The sequence below is a fragment of the Leptopilina boulardi genome, unplaced genomic scaffold (genome assembly GCF_019393585.1).
Source record: "Leptopilina boulardi isolate dan_hultmark-lab unplaced genomic scaffold, ZJU_Lbou_2.1 LbouV2_310, whole genome shotgun sequence".
NCBI classification, from domain to species: domain Eukaryota; kingdom Metazoa; phylum Arthropoda; class Insecta; order Hymenoptera; family Figitidae; genus Leptopilina; species Leptopilina boulardi.
In genome coordinates, this window is record NW_026137875.1 from 2,740,659 (window position 1) to 2,762,692 (window position 22,034).

Sequence of the window (22,034 nt, forward strand, 5' to 3'; positions counted from 1 at the left end):
TTTCACTAGTGGGGCACTGAATACACCTTAAATTTAAAAATCACAAGTACGACACTGGCGTCAGTCATAACCTAAATTCTACCCGCTTCCCCACTTCCCCTCAAGTGTTCCCAAGCACTGTTTTCGACTGACGTGTTCTCGATTGACGCTTTAGTGTATAACATAACCTAAATGGCATTTTTCATATTTCTTATTTGTTAAAATTTATAAATAAGAATATGTGTTTTAATTATTATTTATCATAATTTTTTGTATTTTTGAATTCAATTTTAAAATCACAAATTGTAAATTAACATAAATGTTAATGGGAAATTGCACTTTTATGGTTTTTCAATCTCAAATTGTGAGAAATATGACAAACAAATATTATTATATCTTTGTACAATTAAAATTAAACAACTAATGTTCACATATTTATAAAAAAAAAATTATCATTCATTATCTCTAATATTCAAAATTAATTAATTTGTAAAAATGAACAGCGTATTTTATCAATCAACACACACAAAAAAATACCAGTGTAATTTTACTACGTCGGACGCAGTAAAAATACTGTCATCAAGTTGTAAATTTACAAACCGGAAAGTTAAAAGGCTATACATAACCTAAAAGTTGTTTTTTTATATTTCATAAATTTTTTTAATAATAATATTTTTTTAATAATAATATTTTATTAATAATAATTTTATTATATTTGTCATAATTTTTTAAATAAAATATTTATAATGTATTATTATTATCATGAATATAATAGGGGAGACTGGGGCGAACCGGCCATGTTAACAGTTGTAAGGCTCTAGTACCTAAAGAAACTAATGAAAAACTTTTTATAATAGCTTGTTTATTTTTTTTTTGTTTGTTTAGAGAATTAATTGTAAGGAAAACGTCACTAAATATAAAAAATCAATAAACAATCTTCCCAATAAGGAAAATAATAAGATAGGATTAAATTTCAATTAAAGAAACATCTTATTTATTATAAAGCAAATATTTTCAACTAATTGTTGTCGTTCACGAAGAAACGTCTGTCGGTGAAGTTTGTAAAATTTCGTAAATCTCCGTAAAGTGGACAAAGATTCATGAAACCGTGCACGAAGTTTTCTAGCCGATAGGTGATCTTCGTGAATTTCTGTTGCAAGGGAAACAGACATAGGCCGGTTTGCCCCACAGGCTCATTTTGACAATTAAGACCTGTATAAAAAAATGCTTAGTAAAATCATTAAATTATAAACCGATAAATTTAACTGAGGCATGCACCTTTTAAACCTAAAAAACAATTTTAATAAATATTACACGATTTTCTCACAAATTGCTTATGAACAGATCCGTCAAAATTTCTAGCGGAAGCGAAAAAACAAACTTTTGTTTATAAAATTGTATAAACACAATTAAAAAATGTCAAACTGAAGAAATAACTTAATATAGTCTTTTCAAATTTATAATTGACATATTTTAAAGTTTGACTAATTCTGAGAAACTACCACCTGGCCGGTTTGCCCCAGTCTCCCCTATTTATTAATTAATTATTAAATTATTTATTATTATTATCATTATTTTCAATAAATTATTATTAATTAATTATTTATGAATGTATTACATCTATATAATATTTTTAAAAAATGAATCGAATTTTTTTGGTACTTTTTTCCCAATTCAAATTTTCCTCATAAAAAAGTACAAAAAAAAATTCGATTCATTTTTTTAAAATATTATATAGATGTAATACACTCATAGATAATTAATTAATAATAATTTATTGAAAATAATGATAATAATAATAAATAATATAATAATTAATTAATAAATATTATATTCATGATAATAAGAATACATTATAAAAATTTTATTTAAAAAATTATGACAATAATGATATAAATATAATAAAATTATTAATATTATAGGTAATAAAAATAATTATTATTATTATTATTTTTACATACTAAAGTACATTAAGTAAATTAATATTTTTTTATTAGGAAGCAATATAATTAACTAACAAAAGAAATTCAATAGTGAAAATATTTTTATATTGCTTCATTAACCTTTTCTTATTATTAAGCATTTTATATAAGCGCGCTTTTTTCGTCCTATTAGAGAGTTGTCGTAGCGCAAGCGCAGTAGCGTTTAGGTAGGGTCATTGGCAACTCTGTGCCAATGTAGGGGGAAAACCTGAATATCTTATAATTTACATTGCTACCAACGTTGAAAAATTACATTAAAATGTTGCCACGATTCTGAGTTTATTTCACAATTTAGTAAAAATAAATTTATTTAAATTCCATATCATTATACTAATTTTTAGTAATAATGTGTGCTTTTGTAATTATATTTAATGTTAAAACTGGTGTATGTAGTTTAAATAAAAAAAAATTATTTTCCCTAAATGTCACAAATTTTTTTGTCATAAAACAAATACTATTCCTAATAAAAAATTTTCCTTAATAATTGAGGAGTCGGATCGTAGAACCGATTCTTCACTAATGCGCAAGTCCCCCGCGCAGCTGAAAGCTGGCTCACTTGAGGGACTCCGGAGAGAGCGAAGAATCGGTTCTACGATCCGGCTCCTCAATTTCTTTTGCATCGTACTATCGAGTATATATCTAATAAAAGGTCCTATTTTGAAAAAAGATAAATAGACTTGATTTTATAGTAATTAAAAACTTTATTTCATATATTTAATTCCCTAACATCGGGATTAATATAAGAGAGACTTTGAATTTTAGTTTCGATAAATTTAACAAAACAATTTGTTCGCATACAGTGAAACTTACAATTCACGCATAAAAGCATTCAAGTATTACGATTCAGATCGTAATTTAAATTGTATATTCATATACATCTACTAAACTATTTTATCATTACAATTGTAATATCACAGTTTAAGGCCAGGTCCAAGTGAGGCAGCGCCATCTACATTGAAACTAAAATTTTGGAAAATTTTCAACAGCCTTTTCTTGAAAACAAGATGGTAAAATGCTTTTTCCTTTATGGATAATTGATTATTGGCAAGATATACACCAGCTAAAACTTTTTTTGAGTTAAAATAATAAAAAAAATTTCATGTCAATAAATTAAATATGAGCACTTTTTTCACAAAAACTGTAACAGTACTTTCTCAGAAATTACAATCAAAAATGCAATGTCCATTTGGAAAATTAATAAACGCTAAAAAATACACGACCTAAGATTTATCAATCACGAAAATAAAAAAAAAAAGTATTTTAACATAACATATTTTACTCATTATGACAGCCGTTTGGCAGGTTATATATGTCACCAGACGTTTCGCAGATTTGCCGAAAGGAGGAGATTGGCGCTGTTGCTAACCACCTGAAATACATAATCTACCAAAGGGCTGTCACAATCAGTAAAGCAGTATCAATATGTTAAATATTTAATAAAATTTTTTTTTGTTATTTTCGTGATTGGTAAATCTTAGGTCGTGTATTTTTTAGCGTTTATTAATTTTCCAAATGGAAATTGCATTTTTGATTGTAATTTCTGAGAAAGTACTGTTACAGTTTTTGTGAAAAAAGTACTCATATTTAATTTATTGACATGAAATTTTTTTTATTATTTTAACTCAAAAAAAGTTTTAGCTGGTGTATATCTTGCCAATAATCAATTATCCATAAAGGAAAAAGCATTTTACCTTCTTGTTTTCAAGAAAAGGCTGTTGAAAATTTTCCAAAATTTTAGTATCAATGTAGATGGCGCTGCCTCACTTGGACCTGGCCTTAAATAAAATATAACTGAAATTACAAAAGATTTTTTAAATCATATAAAAATTATTTGAATGAAGTAACATAAACTAATTTAATTTCTTCCCGACAATTATTAATCATCACTTTCATCGGACGATGAATTATCACTATTATTATCCTCATTATCCTGAAATTGATCAACCGATGATTCACCATCACTGTCTTCGGTTAATTTTATTGATTCGACTATTAATTTTTCCATGAAACTATTTGGATAGAATGCTGCATACAAACTTCGTAAATCAGTTGTTGACAATGTTTTTAACATTTTTTTTAACAAATGTAGAAGGCAATTGAAATAATTGCATAAATGATGTTTCACATTTTTTTAACAAAATATATCGTTGCCTTGATTTTTTGATACGAAATTTTAAAAATCGTTTTCAATATCGATACGGTTCTCTTTTCATAATTGTCGAAATGTGAAAAATCTCCTGTTAAATAAGAATTTGCCATTTTATTTTCACCAAAAATTAAAATAAACATCACATTAAATTATTCAGATTTTTTAATATCAATTGCATCAATTTTCATATGTCTTTTGGAGTATATAATTTTTCGTCGACTTAAAATTGTTTTATCAATATTTGTTTACAATTGAGTTTTAGCCAAAAAAACAACCGTTAAATTTGGCTCAAAAAAAGTCAAAAATTTAAAATTCAATTCTACAAACAAAATATAATGTTCAAAAATCAAATAATTAGATCATCGCAAACTTCTCTGATTTATGTAAATAAATTTAAGATTTACACTTTTTACTGATCATTTTTTGTCATTTAAATATTAATCATATCTTATCTTATGAAAAATCAAGAGACGTGTATACTGTGTTTTACATATGAAATCTCGATGGAAACAAACGATGAGAAATAAAAATTCAATGAAAAATCACCATTGCGCATGCTTCAAACTAAATAAAATAACATAATTGTGTAATTGATACCGGTTACTTAGTTAGAATAACTACAACAGTGATATCATAAAATGATTTCGTTATTAACTTAATTTGATAATAGTATACACTTTTTTTTTTATTATTATTCCAATTTCACTAAAAATAGATACATACAATTTTTCTTTAAAGTATACTTCTAATAACTTAACTGTTTCTAACTCTCTTCTATTATCCATTTACTAAATCGTTATACCACGTACATTATTGGCATAAAATTTTTTTTTTTAATGGATATTATCATTCTTTGTTTATTCACATAACAAAAATAATTTTTCATTATTTAGTCAAATTGTGAAAATGTAATTAAAATTTAACAGAAAATACAACGAAGCTTATAAAAAAAAAAAATAAACAATTTAACAAAAATGAACGGTAAAAATATATTGCAAGAAATAAAATAATTACAAATTATGTTACTTGATGCGAAAATAGAGTGTTTTGATTTTTTTTCAAAATTCATTTCTAATTATTTTTAAAGATAACTACTTTAAAGCTTTAACAACATTCTCTCGAATAACACTTGGAAGCTTTGGAGCGTGGCCAACTCAAAAAAATAAGAAATTATCAAGAAGCTTATTTATTATTAGTTTATTATGTGTACTTTTTGGTGTATTTATTCCTCAAGGCTGTAGATTGTTTCAAGTTTGGAAAGATTTGGATCGTCTAACAAACGTGTTGTGTACAGCAGAATTGCCGTATTTAGTTGCTTTAATAAAAATGGTTGTACTTTATCGCAATAAACAAAGTTTGTATGAAATTTAAAAAAAAAATTATATATTACATCAAATATCTCAATATAGATAACAAAACAATCTTACTCTGTAAATTTTAATTGATTTGAATTAGTCATTGAAATTTTTTCTGTGAATTAATTAAATACTATAATGAATTAGTGGGAAAAAAATTATTTATTTATAATTTATTAATAAATTTTAACTTCTTAATCCTAATTTTCGTAATTTTTCAAATTTAAATTTCCATTGTTTCTCTTATTGTATATTATTTCAGAAATGTCAACTCTTTACAATTATATGATAAGTGACTGGAATAGTGAGAAAAGTAGTAAAGAATTAAATATAATGATTAAAAGTGGTCACAAGGGAAAAAAATTTTCATTAATATGCATAATTATGGGTATTTTCACCAATAATTCACGTCTAATTCAATGGATTCATGCAAATATGTCTAATTGGAATAGTCCAGAACATTTAAAAAATTTTACACTTTATGTTGATTCATATTATCCATTTATATGGAACTATAGTCCAACTTTTGAAATTGTATGCTGTTGCGAATATATTGGAACATTTTGTGCAACACTTGCTTATGCTGGAACAGATAGTTTCTTTAGTCAAATATCTTTTCATTATGCCGCACAATATCACATCTTACGTTTAAGACTTCTACATTTTATTAATAATTTTAATAGCTCAAAATTGGAATTACAATTCAATGAAGAATTTGCCAACATTATCAACGTACATTATCATATTAATAGGTCATTTATCGAAAATTTTATATTGCTTAAAATTTTTATAACAATTTAGATTTGATCACTATAATCTCCATATATAACCAGATGGGCGATTGTGTTGCCTACCGTACTTCGATTAAAAGACCGGTAGCGCCAAATTGTTCATTTCCGTTATTCCAAAAGCGGCGGGAGAATTCAAATAATTTATTGGAAAATTGAAATATATTGAATAATAAATCAAATAAATGTCATTAATTTTAATTTTATAACATTCTAACGTAATTGATATTATTATTAATATTAGAAAAAAATAGTTATTATATATTAAATTAAGAAAGTAATTAGTTACATAATTAATTAATTTTAATGAAATAATTAAATGTATTAATTTAATTTTTCTAATTAATTAATAATTTTAATGAATAATATAAATTATAAAGTACTTAATATTTAAATTTTGTTTAACTTATTTATAAATTAAAATTTTTTATTACTAATTCCTGAATTTAAAGAAATATATAGAAATATTAAACGCAGAGTGTCTAACAAGGATTGAGAATAAATTCCCTGACTTCTCCCTGACATTTTTTGACTTTTTCTCTGACATTTTAGTAATCTTATTTCGGCCTTTTTGGGACAAAAATATTGTTACTGGCATATATAACAATAAATAAATTTTTCTAATGATAGTAAAAATGGTGATGAAAACACCATTATTTAAGTCTTATTAGATTAAAAAAAATTTTTCAATTGACAAAAAATTTTAATTTTTGTATAAATTTATAGAAATTTCCCTGACTTTAAATGAAATTCTCAGACATTTTCTGTGTTCCCTGAACGTTAGACACAAAAGTCATATTTTCTAATTTTTAAATATGATAAAGGACCCGGCTGAAAAAACTTGTACAAGAAAATTTACATTTTCTTGTAGGGGAATAGTGTCAGGGTTGGATACAGTTTTGGTTTTTTGTTTATAAATATTTTGTTTAGATAAATTCAGTCAATTGTGGTATATGGGTGGAAAGATCTACAAAAGAGGAACACTTTTGCTGTGGACCGTAAATTGATTGGTCTAAAATTAAAAAAGTTATAAACATTAAAAAAATAAAATCTAGTCAGGGTTGGACTTTTCAGTCAGGGTTGGACACTTTTTGAAAATCGAAACGCATTATTGGTAAAAACGTAAAATAACATTTGTAATGTTTTTTATTCTTATTTTTTCATGTTTATCTTTACTTATTGTTTACAAATTGTAAAGCTTCATGGGTTTAAAAAAGGAATTAACTCAAATTACAAAAAATAACGCTTTATTGTTCCAAATAACTCAATGAAATGATGAACAAAATTTATACAATTTAAGTATTATTTTTCTAATATCTTTGGCACAATTTTGCACTGAAATATCAATAAAATAAAATTTATTTATAAATTGTGTCAAATTCATAATTAATATGGGTGTTCAACCCTAACTAGAAGCATCATTTTCGAATTGTGCTAACCATAACCAGACATGTGTCGCGATTCGATTTTTCACTTTTTTTCTTCTTAAATTATGTACCCCACAATACATTCAATAAGCTTACCTTGCCGAATTCTTGCTTTTTTTACACATTTTTTAGGTTTATTCACAAGTCAAACAAAACTTTTTTTGTCTCTTCGATTGCACCGAAGTCACAGGAGACGCTACTTTTGATTCTCCAAAAATGTAATGCCACAAAAAGTTAGGTTACACAACTAGAAGATTCGTCACGTGCGCACACAGGTGGCGCTAGTGTTCTTATTTAAAAAAGCCAAGTGTCCAACCCTGACAAGTGTCTAACCCTGACACTATTCCCCTACATATTTTTTTGTGCAGGTTTCATGTACAAGAACTTTTACATGAACACGTTTATGTTCTTGTACAAGAATTTGAAATTTTAATAAATTATAATTATTAAGACTCTACACTTATGCATACTAAAAATTATTGCGCAGCTGTAAAGGCTAAAGAAAACTACTGCGCAGCCTTTAAAGTTTTTAATTTTTAATTTAAAAGACATAAATGAACATGTGCAAGAACATGTTCCACATCTGGTACAAGAAAATGTACATGAAACCTGCACAAAAAAATATGTAAAAGAACATGTACATTTTCTTGTACAAGTAAATTTTTTTTTGGTCCAGAATCTTGTACAAGTTCTGGTACAAGAACATGTCTCAATTCCGGATGCTGAACTTGTTCAAGAACATTACTCGAACATGTACAAGTTCATTAATGAACATGTACAAGAACTTGTACATTTTCTTGTACAAGTTTTTTCAGCCGAGGATATTACAAAATATAAGTATGCATAAATTGTAAAAAATAGATTATTTTTTTTTAATGTCAATATTATAGTGTAAAATGCAAAAAAAAAAATATAACCTAAAAATAAGACACTTGAATAATGATATTAAAATATGTACCTACTCACTTGTGAAAAGAAAGTTCCTTTTGCATCTTTTTTCCCACAACACTCACATACTAAAACCATTTTCATTTAAATGTTAATTTCAATGATATTAATATTAATAAAAAATTTCGAAAAATCTTCAAATCACTTGTCAAATAGATGGAAACTACTACGCAATCAACATTAACTTGCGAATGACACGAACGTGCGCATAAAATGACGAGAGTATTTAACAGGGAATGAACAATATGGCGTCCAGTGTTTCAATCTGAAGCACACCGGAAACGACTTTTCTACATGAGTTGCCTATCCAGTTATATATAGAAATCAGAGGTGTAACATAACAAAATTTTGTTTCAGTTCAAAATTTTATTTATTAATCGCAAATTTTATGATTAAGGAGGTTATAGGGATTGACTGAACTAATCAAAACAGAAACCATTATTTTATGATTTGACTTTCTCGGTACTGTGAAACGTCTGGCAACACCACATTACGTCAGTCGAGTTGCAAATGGTTGCTATATGACTTGTTTACTTTAATAAAACAATTATCCCTCTATTTAATTAACTTTAATTTAATTTTAAAAATGTATAATCAATTTTCTTTATTAACTTTTATTTTCTTTTTAAATACAACGTATTTTATACGTGCTATTAGAATCAACATTTTAAAATTTAGCGCGCAAAATTAATGTATAATATGCATGATCAAGTGTGCAACGTTGCCTGACGTTCTGACAGCTGTTCAATTTAACGTATAAAACGTGAAATATTGTTAAAAATTAATTTATTGCAGCTCCCTCAAGAACCTAATAACACTTTTTTAAACAGATATTTAAGTTTCATCAATTTCCTAATGTTAATTATTTTGTGGTGAGTAAATATGTATGAAAAAGTACTTAATTCCCATAAGACACAATGTTAATTGTTAAAAAACAAAAATGCTTATAACTTTTTTCACAAGAACCTAGAGGTCTGAAAAATTTATCTACATAATTTTCAAACATTTATCTAATAGTGGACTAAGTTTCATAAAATTACTAATGTTAATTCTATTTCCGCTATAACCTCCTTAAGATAATAAAACTTTTTTTTTATAAGGATATAAAAAAAAAGTTTGACTGCAAATAACTATAATTGCAGCATATTACAAAAATAGAAAAAAATTAACAATAATAGAATAATTTCGCTGAATATTAATATTTATTTAATATGAATTTTTTATTAATATTTAGACCTATATATCATAATCTAAAAATTACTCATTTTGTAATATTACTTTTTAGAAGAATAAATTCTGATGAGGGAATCGGTAACGATTCCGAAACGTTAAAAAATTTATAATATGTCTTTATATAGTCCCATAATTATCCTATTAAAATAAACTACTTATTAATATTTAAACATTAAAATAATATATAACTGTCTTTTGTACAATACAGTTGCATTGAAATCATAGAAAACAACTTCTTTTTGATGTTTCTCGTTCAACTACTTGCTTGTACAGTTCAATTTTGTTTGCTAGGTTACTTTTTTATTCTGGTAAGTAAATTTGTGTGACATGACTAAATTATTTCTATTTATTTTACTTATTTCAATCCTCATTATCACCATGAAAAATTATTTAACATTTTTTCAGTACATAGGTCAAGAAAATCCCAGTTCAATTTTAGTAGGTATCTTGTTTATAGTAGTGTATACCATTTTTATAATAGGAAACTTCTACATCTATTGTTATTTAGCTGAAATGTTACAAACGGAAGTAAGATATAGTAACAAAAAATTGATAAAATTTTTTTGCGGCTAAATAATTTATTAACATAGTTAAACGGTCTCTGAATTTCTTTGGTTGAGAGGGACCTTTAATTATCGCCCTTTAAAAACGGCGCTGAACGCGAAAATGATAAAAATTGATTTTAAAATATTTTTTTCTCGAAGTACGGACACTTTTTACAAAATCGGCCAAAACACAAAGGATCCTTATCTTATAAATTTCTTAAATCTGAAAATGTGTGCAAATCCATACAAAAACGCGATTAAAAAATGAAAAAGTAGGAAAGTAATATAATAACAGCTGCGATTTTGTGCTCCCTGCATGCTCCTGCCATCTGATGGGGACAGGACGTAATGAACCTGTTATTATATTACTTTTCTACTTTTTCATTTTTTAAACGCGTTTTTGTATGGATTTGCACAATCTTTCAGATTTAGGAAATTTATAAGATAAGGATCCTTGGTGTTTTAGCCGATTTTATAAAAAGTGTTCGTAATTCAAGAAAAATGTATTTTAAAATCAATGTTTATCATTTTTAGGTTCAGTGCCATTTTTATAGGGTGATAATTAAAGGTCCCTCTTTGCCAAAGAATTTCAGAGACTGTTCAACACTCTTAATACAAAATATTTTTAGAGTTATGCGTTTGCTGACGCGGCATACGAATGTGAATGGTTTAACTTGCCTTCACAAAAAGCAAAATCTCTTCTCTTAATTATACAAAGTGGTAATAAACCTGTAAAAATAACAGCGGGAAAATTTTTCGTTTTTAACTTCAGACTGTTTAGAAAAGTGAGTTGATATTAATCTTGCAGGTAACTATTTTTAGTAAATAAAAATAATATTAAATAAAAAAAACAATTAGGCTATTTTAGTTTAAATATAGAATGGTCGGACTTTTGAAGATACAACTGCATTTTGCGTTCACAAATCTTTAAATATAACAGTAAATAAATATTGTAATACCTACATACTATAAATAATTATAATTTAATTATAAATATTTAATTCTAGCTTGTTGGTACATCGTTAGGATATTTGTCATTTTTAATAACTTTAAAAAAAAGGAAATAATAATACGGATAAAAATGAATTATCAATCATAATTACAGTATAAAGAAAAAGAATATAACAATGGTAATGCTCTGTCGCTTCTCCTGTATGATAGTACTTTAGTTGTGCAATTGTTCTCAATTCTGTCAATTTTTGTATTTTTGTATTGGTATTTATAAATAAAACAGATGGAAAGAAAAAATTGTATCTATCTCATTTTTAAATCCTTATTACTTTATAATAAGTTTTTTTTCCTCCGAAACATTCAAAAATTTTCACTTTCACCTGCATTAAGGTTCATATTTTTAGAAAATAAGTTAAATACGTAAAAATTTTTTTTTTTCATTTGAGGTAAAAATTAAAAATGCTGTCGAGAAAACATATCAGGAACATCAGAGGACATCACTACATAACTACCGTATTTTTCGTTAAAATGGATCAAAAAAATTTACAAACAATGCTCAAAATTAATGAGTTTTTTGTGTTTTCTTAAAAGAATTTCAGTATTTTTAAGGAAATTAGATAACATTTACATTCAACAGTTAGCAAACATTTTAAAATTGATAATTTTTTTTAATTAAATTAATTAATAATTTTTTAATTAAATTGATTTAAATTTTCATTTATTGATAAACTCTTTAACTCACAAAAAATGCCGTATACATTTTTTTAGTTAACCCTTGCGTGAGAACAAAAATTCTATTTTCGAGGTTATATCTTCAAAATTTTTTTAATTAAATTTTTTTTTCCATTTTAGACAATGTCTAATAGAAACTTTTAATCCTATTAGAAAGATAATAAATATAAATGCAATAAATATTTAATTATTAATATAAAAAAGAAAAGTAAATATTTTATTATTATTGGATAAAGTTGAATTATTTTCTTGATTTTTTTATAAAGATAGAAATTGGAATTAAATGTCTCCTTTTTTTCTTTATTATTATTATGTTTTATTTAGTTTATAATTATTAATTATAAAAAAATTTAAGGTTTAAATTTAGAAATAAAAGTGTTAATATAATAATATTAATAATTATATCGTTGCCTAGAATTGCCTTTTTTATAACTTTTGAGATTTGAAGTGTTACACTTGAAAAATTTGTCAGGCTTTTAGATATTTCTTTTAATTGCTTCATTTCTTCATCGTGGGAAATCCTTATGAATTTGATACATTCTTGATTCTAAAAAAATTGTTCAATTATAAAATAAAGCAAATATGAGAAAAAAATACACAGAAAAACAATTGTACCAACTTTAATCTATCAAAACGATACCATTTTTTGAGTCACCCGATAGCTAAAAAATTTTTTAAAATGAATGTTGCTTAGAATCGCTACGTAGCGAAATCTTCGTAGCGCTGTCGCTATTTGTAATCCCACTCCAGGATCTCATATAACATGTTTCTATACAGAGAAAAATTTGTTTCCGACACTTTGAAAATTTTTATAAACGAAAGGACTACAATGCTTCCTCCACGAGGAAGCAAAAGTAAAGAAAAAATATGAAAATGTTTTATTTTAATTTACAATACTAACCGACTAAGTAGAAAAATATTAAATATTCGAGATTTAAATATTCCCAAGTTCTTTTACAAATCCAAGAAATCATTCTCTATGTAAAATTTTGTTTAATAAAATATTTATATTTCGTTTTATTAATTGTAAGGGAAGTTGTTGTAAAATTAAGAATCGTTTAATATGTTTCACATATGAAATCTCAACGTAAACAAACGATGAGAAACAAAAATGCAATGAAAAATTATCATTGCGCATGCTTCAAACTAAGTAAAATGACATAATTGTGTAATGGGAATCGTTAACTTATTTAGAATAACTACAACAATAATAACATAAAATGATTTGTCATTAACTTAATTTGATAAAAGTATACACTTTCTTTTTCTTTTTGTATAATTTTTCTAAAAATAGATAACTACAATTTTTCTTCTTTACAGTGTATTTCTAATATGTAAAATATTTTCATCTTTTATATAATACATTATATCGTTTCATGAATTCTAAATATAATTGAATCTTTTCTTCACACATTGGTGTATGATATATATTTTAAAGGATATATTTGTCACTTTTTATATTCATTGAAATTTAACAAAAATTTCTCCTCATATAATCAAAGTGCAAGAATATCATTTGAATTTAACAGAGGAAAAAATTAACAAAAATAAATTTAAAAGAAAAAAAATTAATGAAGCTTACAAAAAATAATAAGAAATTAACAAAAATGGACAATAAGAAAGGTCAAACAAAGTAAATTATATTTTTTTGTCCAAAAGAGTTGAATTTTTTTAATTTGCATTATATACATTTTTCCTCAATTACAATACCGTCGTTGTCCCAGTTTCCGTCCATTTTTACAAATATTTCGTATAATAATTTAAATTTTTATTCAACAATAAAAGAAAATAATTTTTTTATAAATGTTATCTTCAAAATAAAACTGGACGGAAATTGAGATAACCACGGTATGTGACTATTATAGATGACGTAATTTAACATGTAAAAAATATATTGAATATTTTTATTTCTGAAAATTAATTTCTAATTATCTTTAAAGATTATTTGGAAGTTTTTACATTATTCTCTCGAATGAGTCTGATGTCTTTTGGATCGTGGCCCACTCAAAAAAATGAAAAACTATCAAGATTCTTATTTATTATTAGTTTATTGTGTCTTTTATTCGGTGTATTTATTCCTCAAGGATGTAAATTGATTCAAGTTCGAGAAAATTTGGATCATGTGACCAACATTTTGTGTACAGCAGAACTGACGTATTTAGTCTGTTTGTTAAAAATGATTGTACTTTATCGCAATAAAAAAAGTTTGTATAAAATTTTATCAAAAGATGCATAACACCAATCACAATAAAAAAAATAGTAAATCATAATTAGATCACAATTTATCCTAATGTAAATTTGGCATAGTAAACTTAGTACATTCTAGACAAAAAAAAATGTTTTCCATTGCAATTTAAAATTATGCTTTCAAAATCTTTGGTAAATAAATAAATGCACGAACTGTCTTAACAATTTTAAAGTTTATATTAATTTTTTTTTCAAAATAGAGACTTACACTTAAGGGGGGTACACCAATTGTAACGTCCAAAAGGTCTTTTTCAAGAATGTTTTCTTAATAAACCATAATTTTTTTTAAAAATATTTATTACCTAAAAATACATGTCTAGAATTTTAATTAACATCAACAAAACATTTTTTTTTATCAAAAGCTTTATGTTTCGTCGAAGTGACGCTATCGGAAAAAACGGTGACCAAAATTCCGCAAGTATAGTTCATCAACATAAAAATTTACAGACACACAAGGGGTAAATAACTTCTGAATTAAGGTGTACACTTGTGTCGAGTTATCCTGAATTATCTAAAGTATTGTGAGTTATCAAGAATTACCTTAAATTACTTTAAATTATCTCCAATTACTATGAAGTATTGTGAATTAACATGAATTACTATGAAATATCACGAATTACTATGAATTATCTTAAATTAACTTAAAGTATCGTGAATTATCATCAATTAATATGAATTACTTCGAATTATATCGAGTTACTATGAATTATCTCGAATTACAATGAATTATTTTAAATTAACTTGAAGTATCGTGAATTATCATGAATTACTTTGAATTATCTAGAATTATTATGAATTATCTTGAATTAACTTGAAGTATCGTGAATTATCATAAATTTCTTTGAATTATATCGAATTACTATGAATTATCTTGAATTAATTTGAATTAAACTGAATTATCATGAATTAACATGAAATACTTTGAAATATCTCGAATTACAATAATTATCTAAAGTATCGTGAATTATCATAAATTACTTTGAATTCTCTCGAATTACTATGAATTATCTTCAGTTAACTTAAGTTATATGAATTATCTGAAGTATCGTGAATTAACATGAATTATTTTGAATTGTCTCGAATTATTATGAATTATCTTGAATTAACTTGAAATATCGTGAATTATCATAAATTACTTTGAATTTTTTTGAATTATATCGAGTTACTATGAATTATCTTGAATTAATTTGAATTAATTTTAGTTATACTGAATTATCGTGAATTAACATTAATTACGTAATTCCAGTTTTTTGTTCGAGTTATCGAAATATTTAAGTAATTTTGATTAGGTAGAGGAGTCACACTCATCTTTTTTTTTGTTTAAGTTTTTCTTTTAGTTTGTACGGTTTTTGTTCATAATAAAGGGTATTTTTGTAAACCCGTGTACAAATAAATAAATAAATAAATTACTTTGAACTGTCTCGAATTACAAGAATCATCTAAAGTATCGTGAATTAACATGAATTACTTTTAATTACTTTCAATTATCTCGAATTATTATGAATTATCTTGAATTAACTTGAAGTATTGTGAATTATCTTAAATTAATTTGAATTATACTAAATTATCGTGAATTAACATGAATTACATTGAAATATCTCGAATTAAAAAAATTATCTAAAGTATCGTGAATTCTCATAAATTACTTTAATTTCTTTAGAATTACTATTAATTATCTAGAGTTAACTTAAGTTATATGAATTATCTGAAGTATCCTGAATTAACATGAATTACTATCAATTACATTGAATTATCTCGAATTATTATGAATTATCTTCAATTAACTTGAAGTATCGTGAATTATCATAAATTAATTTGAATTTCTTTGAATTATATCGAATTACTATGAATTGTTTTGAATTAATTTGAATTAATTTGAATTATACTGAATTATCGTGAATTAACATGAATTACTTTGAAATATCTTGAATTACAATAATTATCTAAAGTATCGTGAATTATAATAAATTACTTTGAATTCTCTCGAATTACTATGAATTATCTTGAGTTAATTTAAGTTATATGAATTATCTGAAGTATCGTGAATTATCGTAAATTACTTTGAAATTTCTTTAAATTATATGGAATTACTATGAATTATCTTGAATTAATTTGAATTATACTGAATTATCTGAAGTATCGTGAATTAACATGAATTTATTTGGAATATCGCGAATTACAAGAATTATCTTGAATTATATGAATTATCCTGAATTATGTGATGTATCGTCAATTATTTTGAAGTATGAAGTAAGTGTAAATCAAATTTTTTAGTTGTTTCCCCATCGCAGACACACTTCTAAAAATATATAGTTTAAGAAAATGCAAAAAAAAAAATAAATAATCGTTTTTTTGAAAGTTACAACTGGTGTACCCCCTTTAAGAAGGAATATTTTTCTTTTATATTTATAATTCTAAAAATTTTTATGATTAATTTTATAAATTAATTTATTTATTCCCTATGTACTTTAATTGAAATTTTGATGATTATTTCCCCGCTTTCAGAAATGACAACTCTTTATGATTATATGAAGGACGATTGGAACACTGATAAAAGTAATAAGGAATTAGATATAATGATTAAGAGTGGTCGCAGAGGAAAACGTTTTTCGTTGATATGCATAGTTATGGGTCATGTAACCATTAACGCTCGTTTATTTCAAATGATTCATGCAAATATGTCTAATTGGAATAGTCAAGAACATTTTAAAAATTATACACTATATGTTGATTCATATTTTCCATTTACATGGAATTACAGTCCAATTGCTGAAATTTTATGTTCTTTTCAATATATAGCATCGCTCTGTGCAACATTTGCTTACGCTGGAACCGATAGTTTCTTCAGTCAAATATCTTTTCACTATACAGCACAATATCATATCTTACGTTTGAGATTTCTATATCTTATCAATAATTTTCATAATGCAAAATTTGATACCTTTAATGAAGAATTTAGTAATATTATCAAGTTCCACTATCACATAATTAGGTTATTTATCAAATATATTACATTTCTTACTATATCTTATACTTTTTCTATCATTCCAATTAAATCTTTGCAATCAACGACTTCAAAAAAGTTTAGAAATCAAAGTTTCAATTGAATCTGTTGAAATCTTAAATTAATTTCCGCTTTTGCATGCCTTCTGATCCAATGTAACATCAATAACAACGTACCTAGTAAAAAAAATTGTATAGCTGAAGCTAGGGTTACGTATACCAACTCCCTAATCTGGTATAAGGAATCTTCACTGTTTAGTATTACAGTCTTTACTGTAATACTGAATTATAAGGAGATTGTATGGTTGCCATGGTAACAGTTAACATAGCAACCATTTCCATAACAACCGATACCATAGCAACCGTTACCATAGCAATCGTTTTCATAGCAACTGTTTCTATAGCAACCGTTACCATGGTAGTAAACGTTACCTTGGCAGGCCACAAAACTCTGCAATGGAGGCGCCATGCACCTGCTTCTCTCATATTTTTAATATTCTAAATTAAAATTTAACCATTCATTTCTTCTTAAAACAGGTATTTCTTTATTCAAAGTGATGCAAAAGTTGTTCGTACACAACCTCCTTATAATTCAGTATTACAGTAAAGGCTGTAATACTAAAAAGTGAAGATTCCGTATACAATATTAGGAGTTGGTATACGGAATCCTGGCTTCTGCTATACAACTTTTTTTACTGGGTATTAAAGAAATATTTAGGCATTAATTAATAAAATCTTTTAGGTGTATTGAAATAATAGAAAGCACCTTCTACATGATGTTTCTAGTGCAGCTTCTTGCTTGTACTTTTCAAATTTGTTTGCAAGCTTACTATCTTATTTTGGTAAATATGTTAATCATTTCAAAATTCAATAAGTTTTATTATTTAAATTTAAAAAAATAAAATTACACTCTCAAGGAATTTGAGTTTTTGTTTTTTTGTGTCTGTATTTTCATAGAAAAATTGTGATAACGAATTAAATCAAGGTAACTTTATATTTTTCTCTAATTCAGATATTAAAATTGTTTAACATTAATTTCAGTACTTAACTCATGAGAATCGCAATTCTATGTTACCAGATATCATTTTTATAGTGGTATTTTTCATGTACATATTAGGAAACTTCTACATTTATTGCTATTTAGCTGATATGTTACAAATGGAAGTAAGATGTACTAAAAAAATTTATTAAAAAAACAATGTTTACAATCAAAATTAACATTTTGAGCAAAATACATTTTTAGCAAAAAAAAAAAAGTATAGTATAGTATCAAATTAGCTTAAAACTTGATACTTAAGGAATTTACGGGGTCTCTATTTGCAAATCTGATAATAAATTCATAATCAGTGATCCCGAAAATTCAACTGATTTATTTCTAATTTGCATATACAATTTAATTAATTCAAATAAAATATTTATTTCAATATTGTAAAATAGCAGATTATTGGAATATAAATTAAATTTCTTTTTCCAGAGTCTATATGTATGAAACATTGCAATAATAAAAATATTTTTAGAGTTATGCATTTGCAGACACAGCATACGAAAGCGAGTGGTTTAATTTGCCTTCGCAAAAAGCAAAATGTCTTCTCTTACTTATGCAAAGTGGCAAAAAACCTAAAGAAATAACCGCAGGAAAATTTGTTGTTTTCAACTTTAGACTATTTGGAAGTGTAAGTTGTTAAAAACAAAAATGAATTTTACCTTAATTTCCTTAATTTAGACGATAACAGTGCACTTTTGGCTTTTCACATACAATGTTTATTGAAAATCACGTAGAAAATAAAAACAAATAATTTGTATTTAAAAGCGTAAATAAAACATTATAGTTAAAGCACGTTTCACTATCACAGTACATTCATGACTGTCACAACATATGCTTACGGCCAGGTCCAAGTGAGGCAGCGCCATCTACATTGATACTAAAATTTTGGAAAATTTTCAACAGCCTTTTCTTGAAAACAAGATGGTAAAATGCTTTTTCCTTTATGGATAATTGATTATTGGCAAGATATACACCAGCTAAAACTTTTTTTGAGTTAAAATAATAAAAAAAATTTCATGTCAATAAATTAAATATGAGCACTTTTTTCACAAAAACTGTAACAGTACTTTCTCAGAAATTACAATCAAAAATGCAATTTCCATTTGGAAAATTAATAAACGCTAAAAAATACACGACCTAAGATTTACCAATCACGAAAATAACAAAAAAAAGTATTTTAACATAACATATTTTACTCATTATGACAGCCGTTTGGCAGGTTATATATGTCACCAGACGTTTCGCAGATTTGCCGAAAGGAGGAGATTGGCGCTGTTGCTAACCACCTGAAATACATAATCTACCAAGGGGCTGTCACCATCAGTAAAGCAGTATCAATATGTTAAATATTTAATAAAATTTTTTTTTGTTATTTTCGTGATTGGTAAATCTTAGATCGTGTATTTTTTAGCGTTTATTAATTTTCCAAATGGAAATTTCATTTTTGATTGTAATTTCTGAGAAAGTACTGTTACAGTTTTTGTGAAAAAAGTGCTGATATTTAATTTATTGACATGAAATTTTTTTTATTATTTTAACTCAAAAAAAGTTTTAGCTGGTGTATATCTTGCCAATAATCAATTATCCATAAAGGAAAAAGCATTTTACCATCTTGTTTTCAAGAAAAGGCTGTTGAAAATTTTCCAAAATTTTAGTATCAATGTAGATGGCGCTGCCTCACTTGGACCTGGCCTTAATGGCAAGTTCATTTTTATGGTAATATTGAATAATAATGTTTTTAAAACTAAAACACATTTTTCTCATACAGGTTATTATTAAAATTACTGTCAAGAAAGAAATAGATCATTTTTGATCTATTAAACTTAAAACTCTTGCAAGCAGTAAAGATTTAGCATTGGTGACGTCATACGTTTAAAAATGTTCTTAGGTTCGTATTGGAGACGCACCATTAAGGCATACTGCTTGCAAGAGTTTTAAGTTTAATAGATCAAAAATGATCTATTTCTTTCTTGACAGTAACAATGTAACTCTGATTTTTAGTGGGCTCCTCTCATGACTAGGAGCCTAACTAAATACATATTATTTATTATTTATATTTAATTATATTTCCGTCACGGTGACGTAGCAATAGTTTAGTAATTTGTTTTATAATTTCAGCTTGTTAAAACATCATTGGGATATTTGTCATTCCTAATAACTATGAGAAAAAGCTAACAATAATACTCTTTACTGGATGGAGAAAAAAATATTTGCGATCTGGAAAATTTTTTTTTAACTAAATCAAAAATGTTTTTCTTATCAATGTTCCGCAATAGCACTTTGTAAAAATAGCAGCCAATTCGTATGATTATTATAAGAAAAAAAAATTTTTTTCGCAAATCGGATAGATATCGCATAAAATAATTTCATATACGACTTTTTGGATTGGATTTTTTGTCCTGCTTGATCAAAAAGTCCAAACCGAAAAGCTGAAATAAAAAAATCAAAAGCAGAAAATTTAAACAATTACTTTGAATTTAAGTATACGAACTAGCGTCCATTTTAAAAAGAAACCACTGCAGAACGTTGTTAATTGATTAATACATTGAGGAAAGTCGGATAACTACGGTCCTACATATAAGCACATACTTAATTATCTAATATTATTATGATTTATAAATTTTCAATAATTAATTTTATACAATAAGTTTAGTACTCTAACTTCAGTTAGTTTAAAGGTGGGTATATATATATTTTTTTTTAAATATAAAATTCAAAAAACTTTAAGTTGCTAGGACTATCCGACTCTCCTCTGTTTATAATTTAATTTAAATATTTTCCTTATGAAAAAGATGTTCTTTTATGCATCTTGCAAAATCATTGATATCAGCAGTTATTAATTGTATACGTACGAGATGACAGTAAAATAAATAGAATTTTATTCTACGATTAAATTGTAAAGTGATTACTCCTTTATAATTTTACCCGATTTTATTTAAAAATTATTATTAATTATAAAAAAAAACATTTAAATTTTATCGTTTTTACATACATCTATCATCATATATGCGTTAATTTTTTCTTGGGACAAATCTCAAAAATAAGACAAAACATTATTCTATAAAATAGATAGATGATAGAACTAAATTCTAATAAAAAGGCAGAAATCTTCTATTATATTAAGTTAACAAATTTCCAAAAACGACACCGACCCTGTGACCTTGACACCGTCCTTGGAAAATCTATTTTCACTTATTTTCAAATAAATCAAAATACTTTGCCATATGCTTTTAGAAAATCTTACATACTTTATTTTGTAACATGTTTTTTCAATTTTAACCCGAAAAAGGGTTATTTTGCAATTTTATGCAATTTTTTACGAATTTTTGGATATATACCTTTAAAATTACTCTATTTTTAAAAAGTTACATATAAACAATTTTTTTTCAATTTTTTATGGTTTTTTTTAATTATTTATTGTTGTTTTTTAAATTTTTAGTTAGGAACCTATAATATTGTGTCTAGTATGGAATAAAGACAAAATAAACAAAATAGCAAAAATCAATTATTAGATTGAAAACCACAATGAATTTCGGAAAAGTTGCCGCTAGCTTAGATTGAAAAGGATGGGTTCAAGAAAACCACAATTCTCACATAAGATAAAATAATGAACAATTTATTAAAACGAGATCATTAAAAAATATCACACA

The 22,034-nt window shown here is 25.4% G+C and overlaps 1 protein-coding gene across 1 annotated transcript; it reads left to right on the forward strand.

Moving 5' to 3' along the window:
- The first annotated feature begins 4,918 nt into the window (after positions 1–4,918).
- On the forward strand, positions 4,919–21,124 carry LOC127283817 (uncharacterized). The gene is made up of 13 exons (XM_051308912.1): positions 4,919–5,091; positions 5,198–5,464; positions 5,728–6,217; positions 10,070–10,169; positions 10,267–10,389; positions 11,036–11,191; positions 13,619–13,712; positions 14,030–14,293; positions 16,842–17,328; positions 18,082–18,181; positions 18,381–18,503; positions 18,857–19,012; positions 20,503–21,124. Exons 1-13 carry the CDS (start codon positions 5,085–5,087, stop codon positions 20,557–20,559), a joined length of 2,424 nt encoding a protein of 807 aa, XP_051164869.1. The 5' UTR covers positions 4,919–5,084; the 3' UTR covers positions 20,560–21,124.
- Positions 21,125–22,034: the final 910 nt, after the last annotated feature.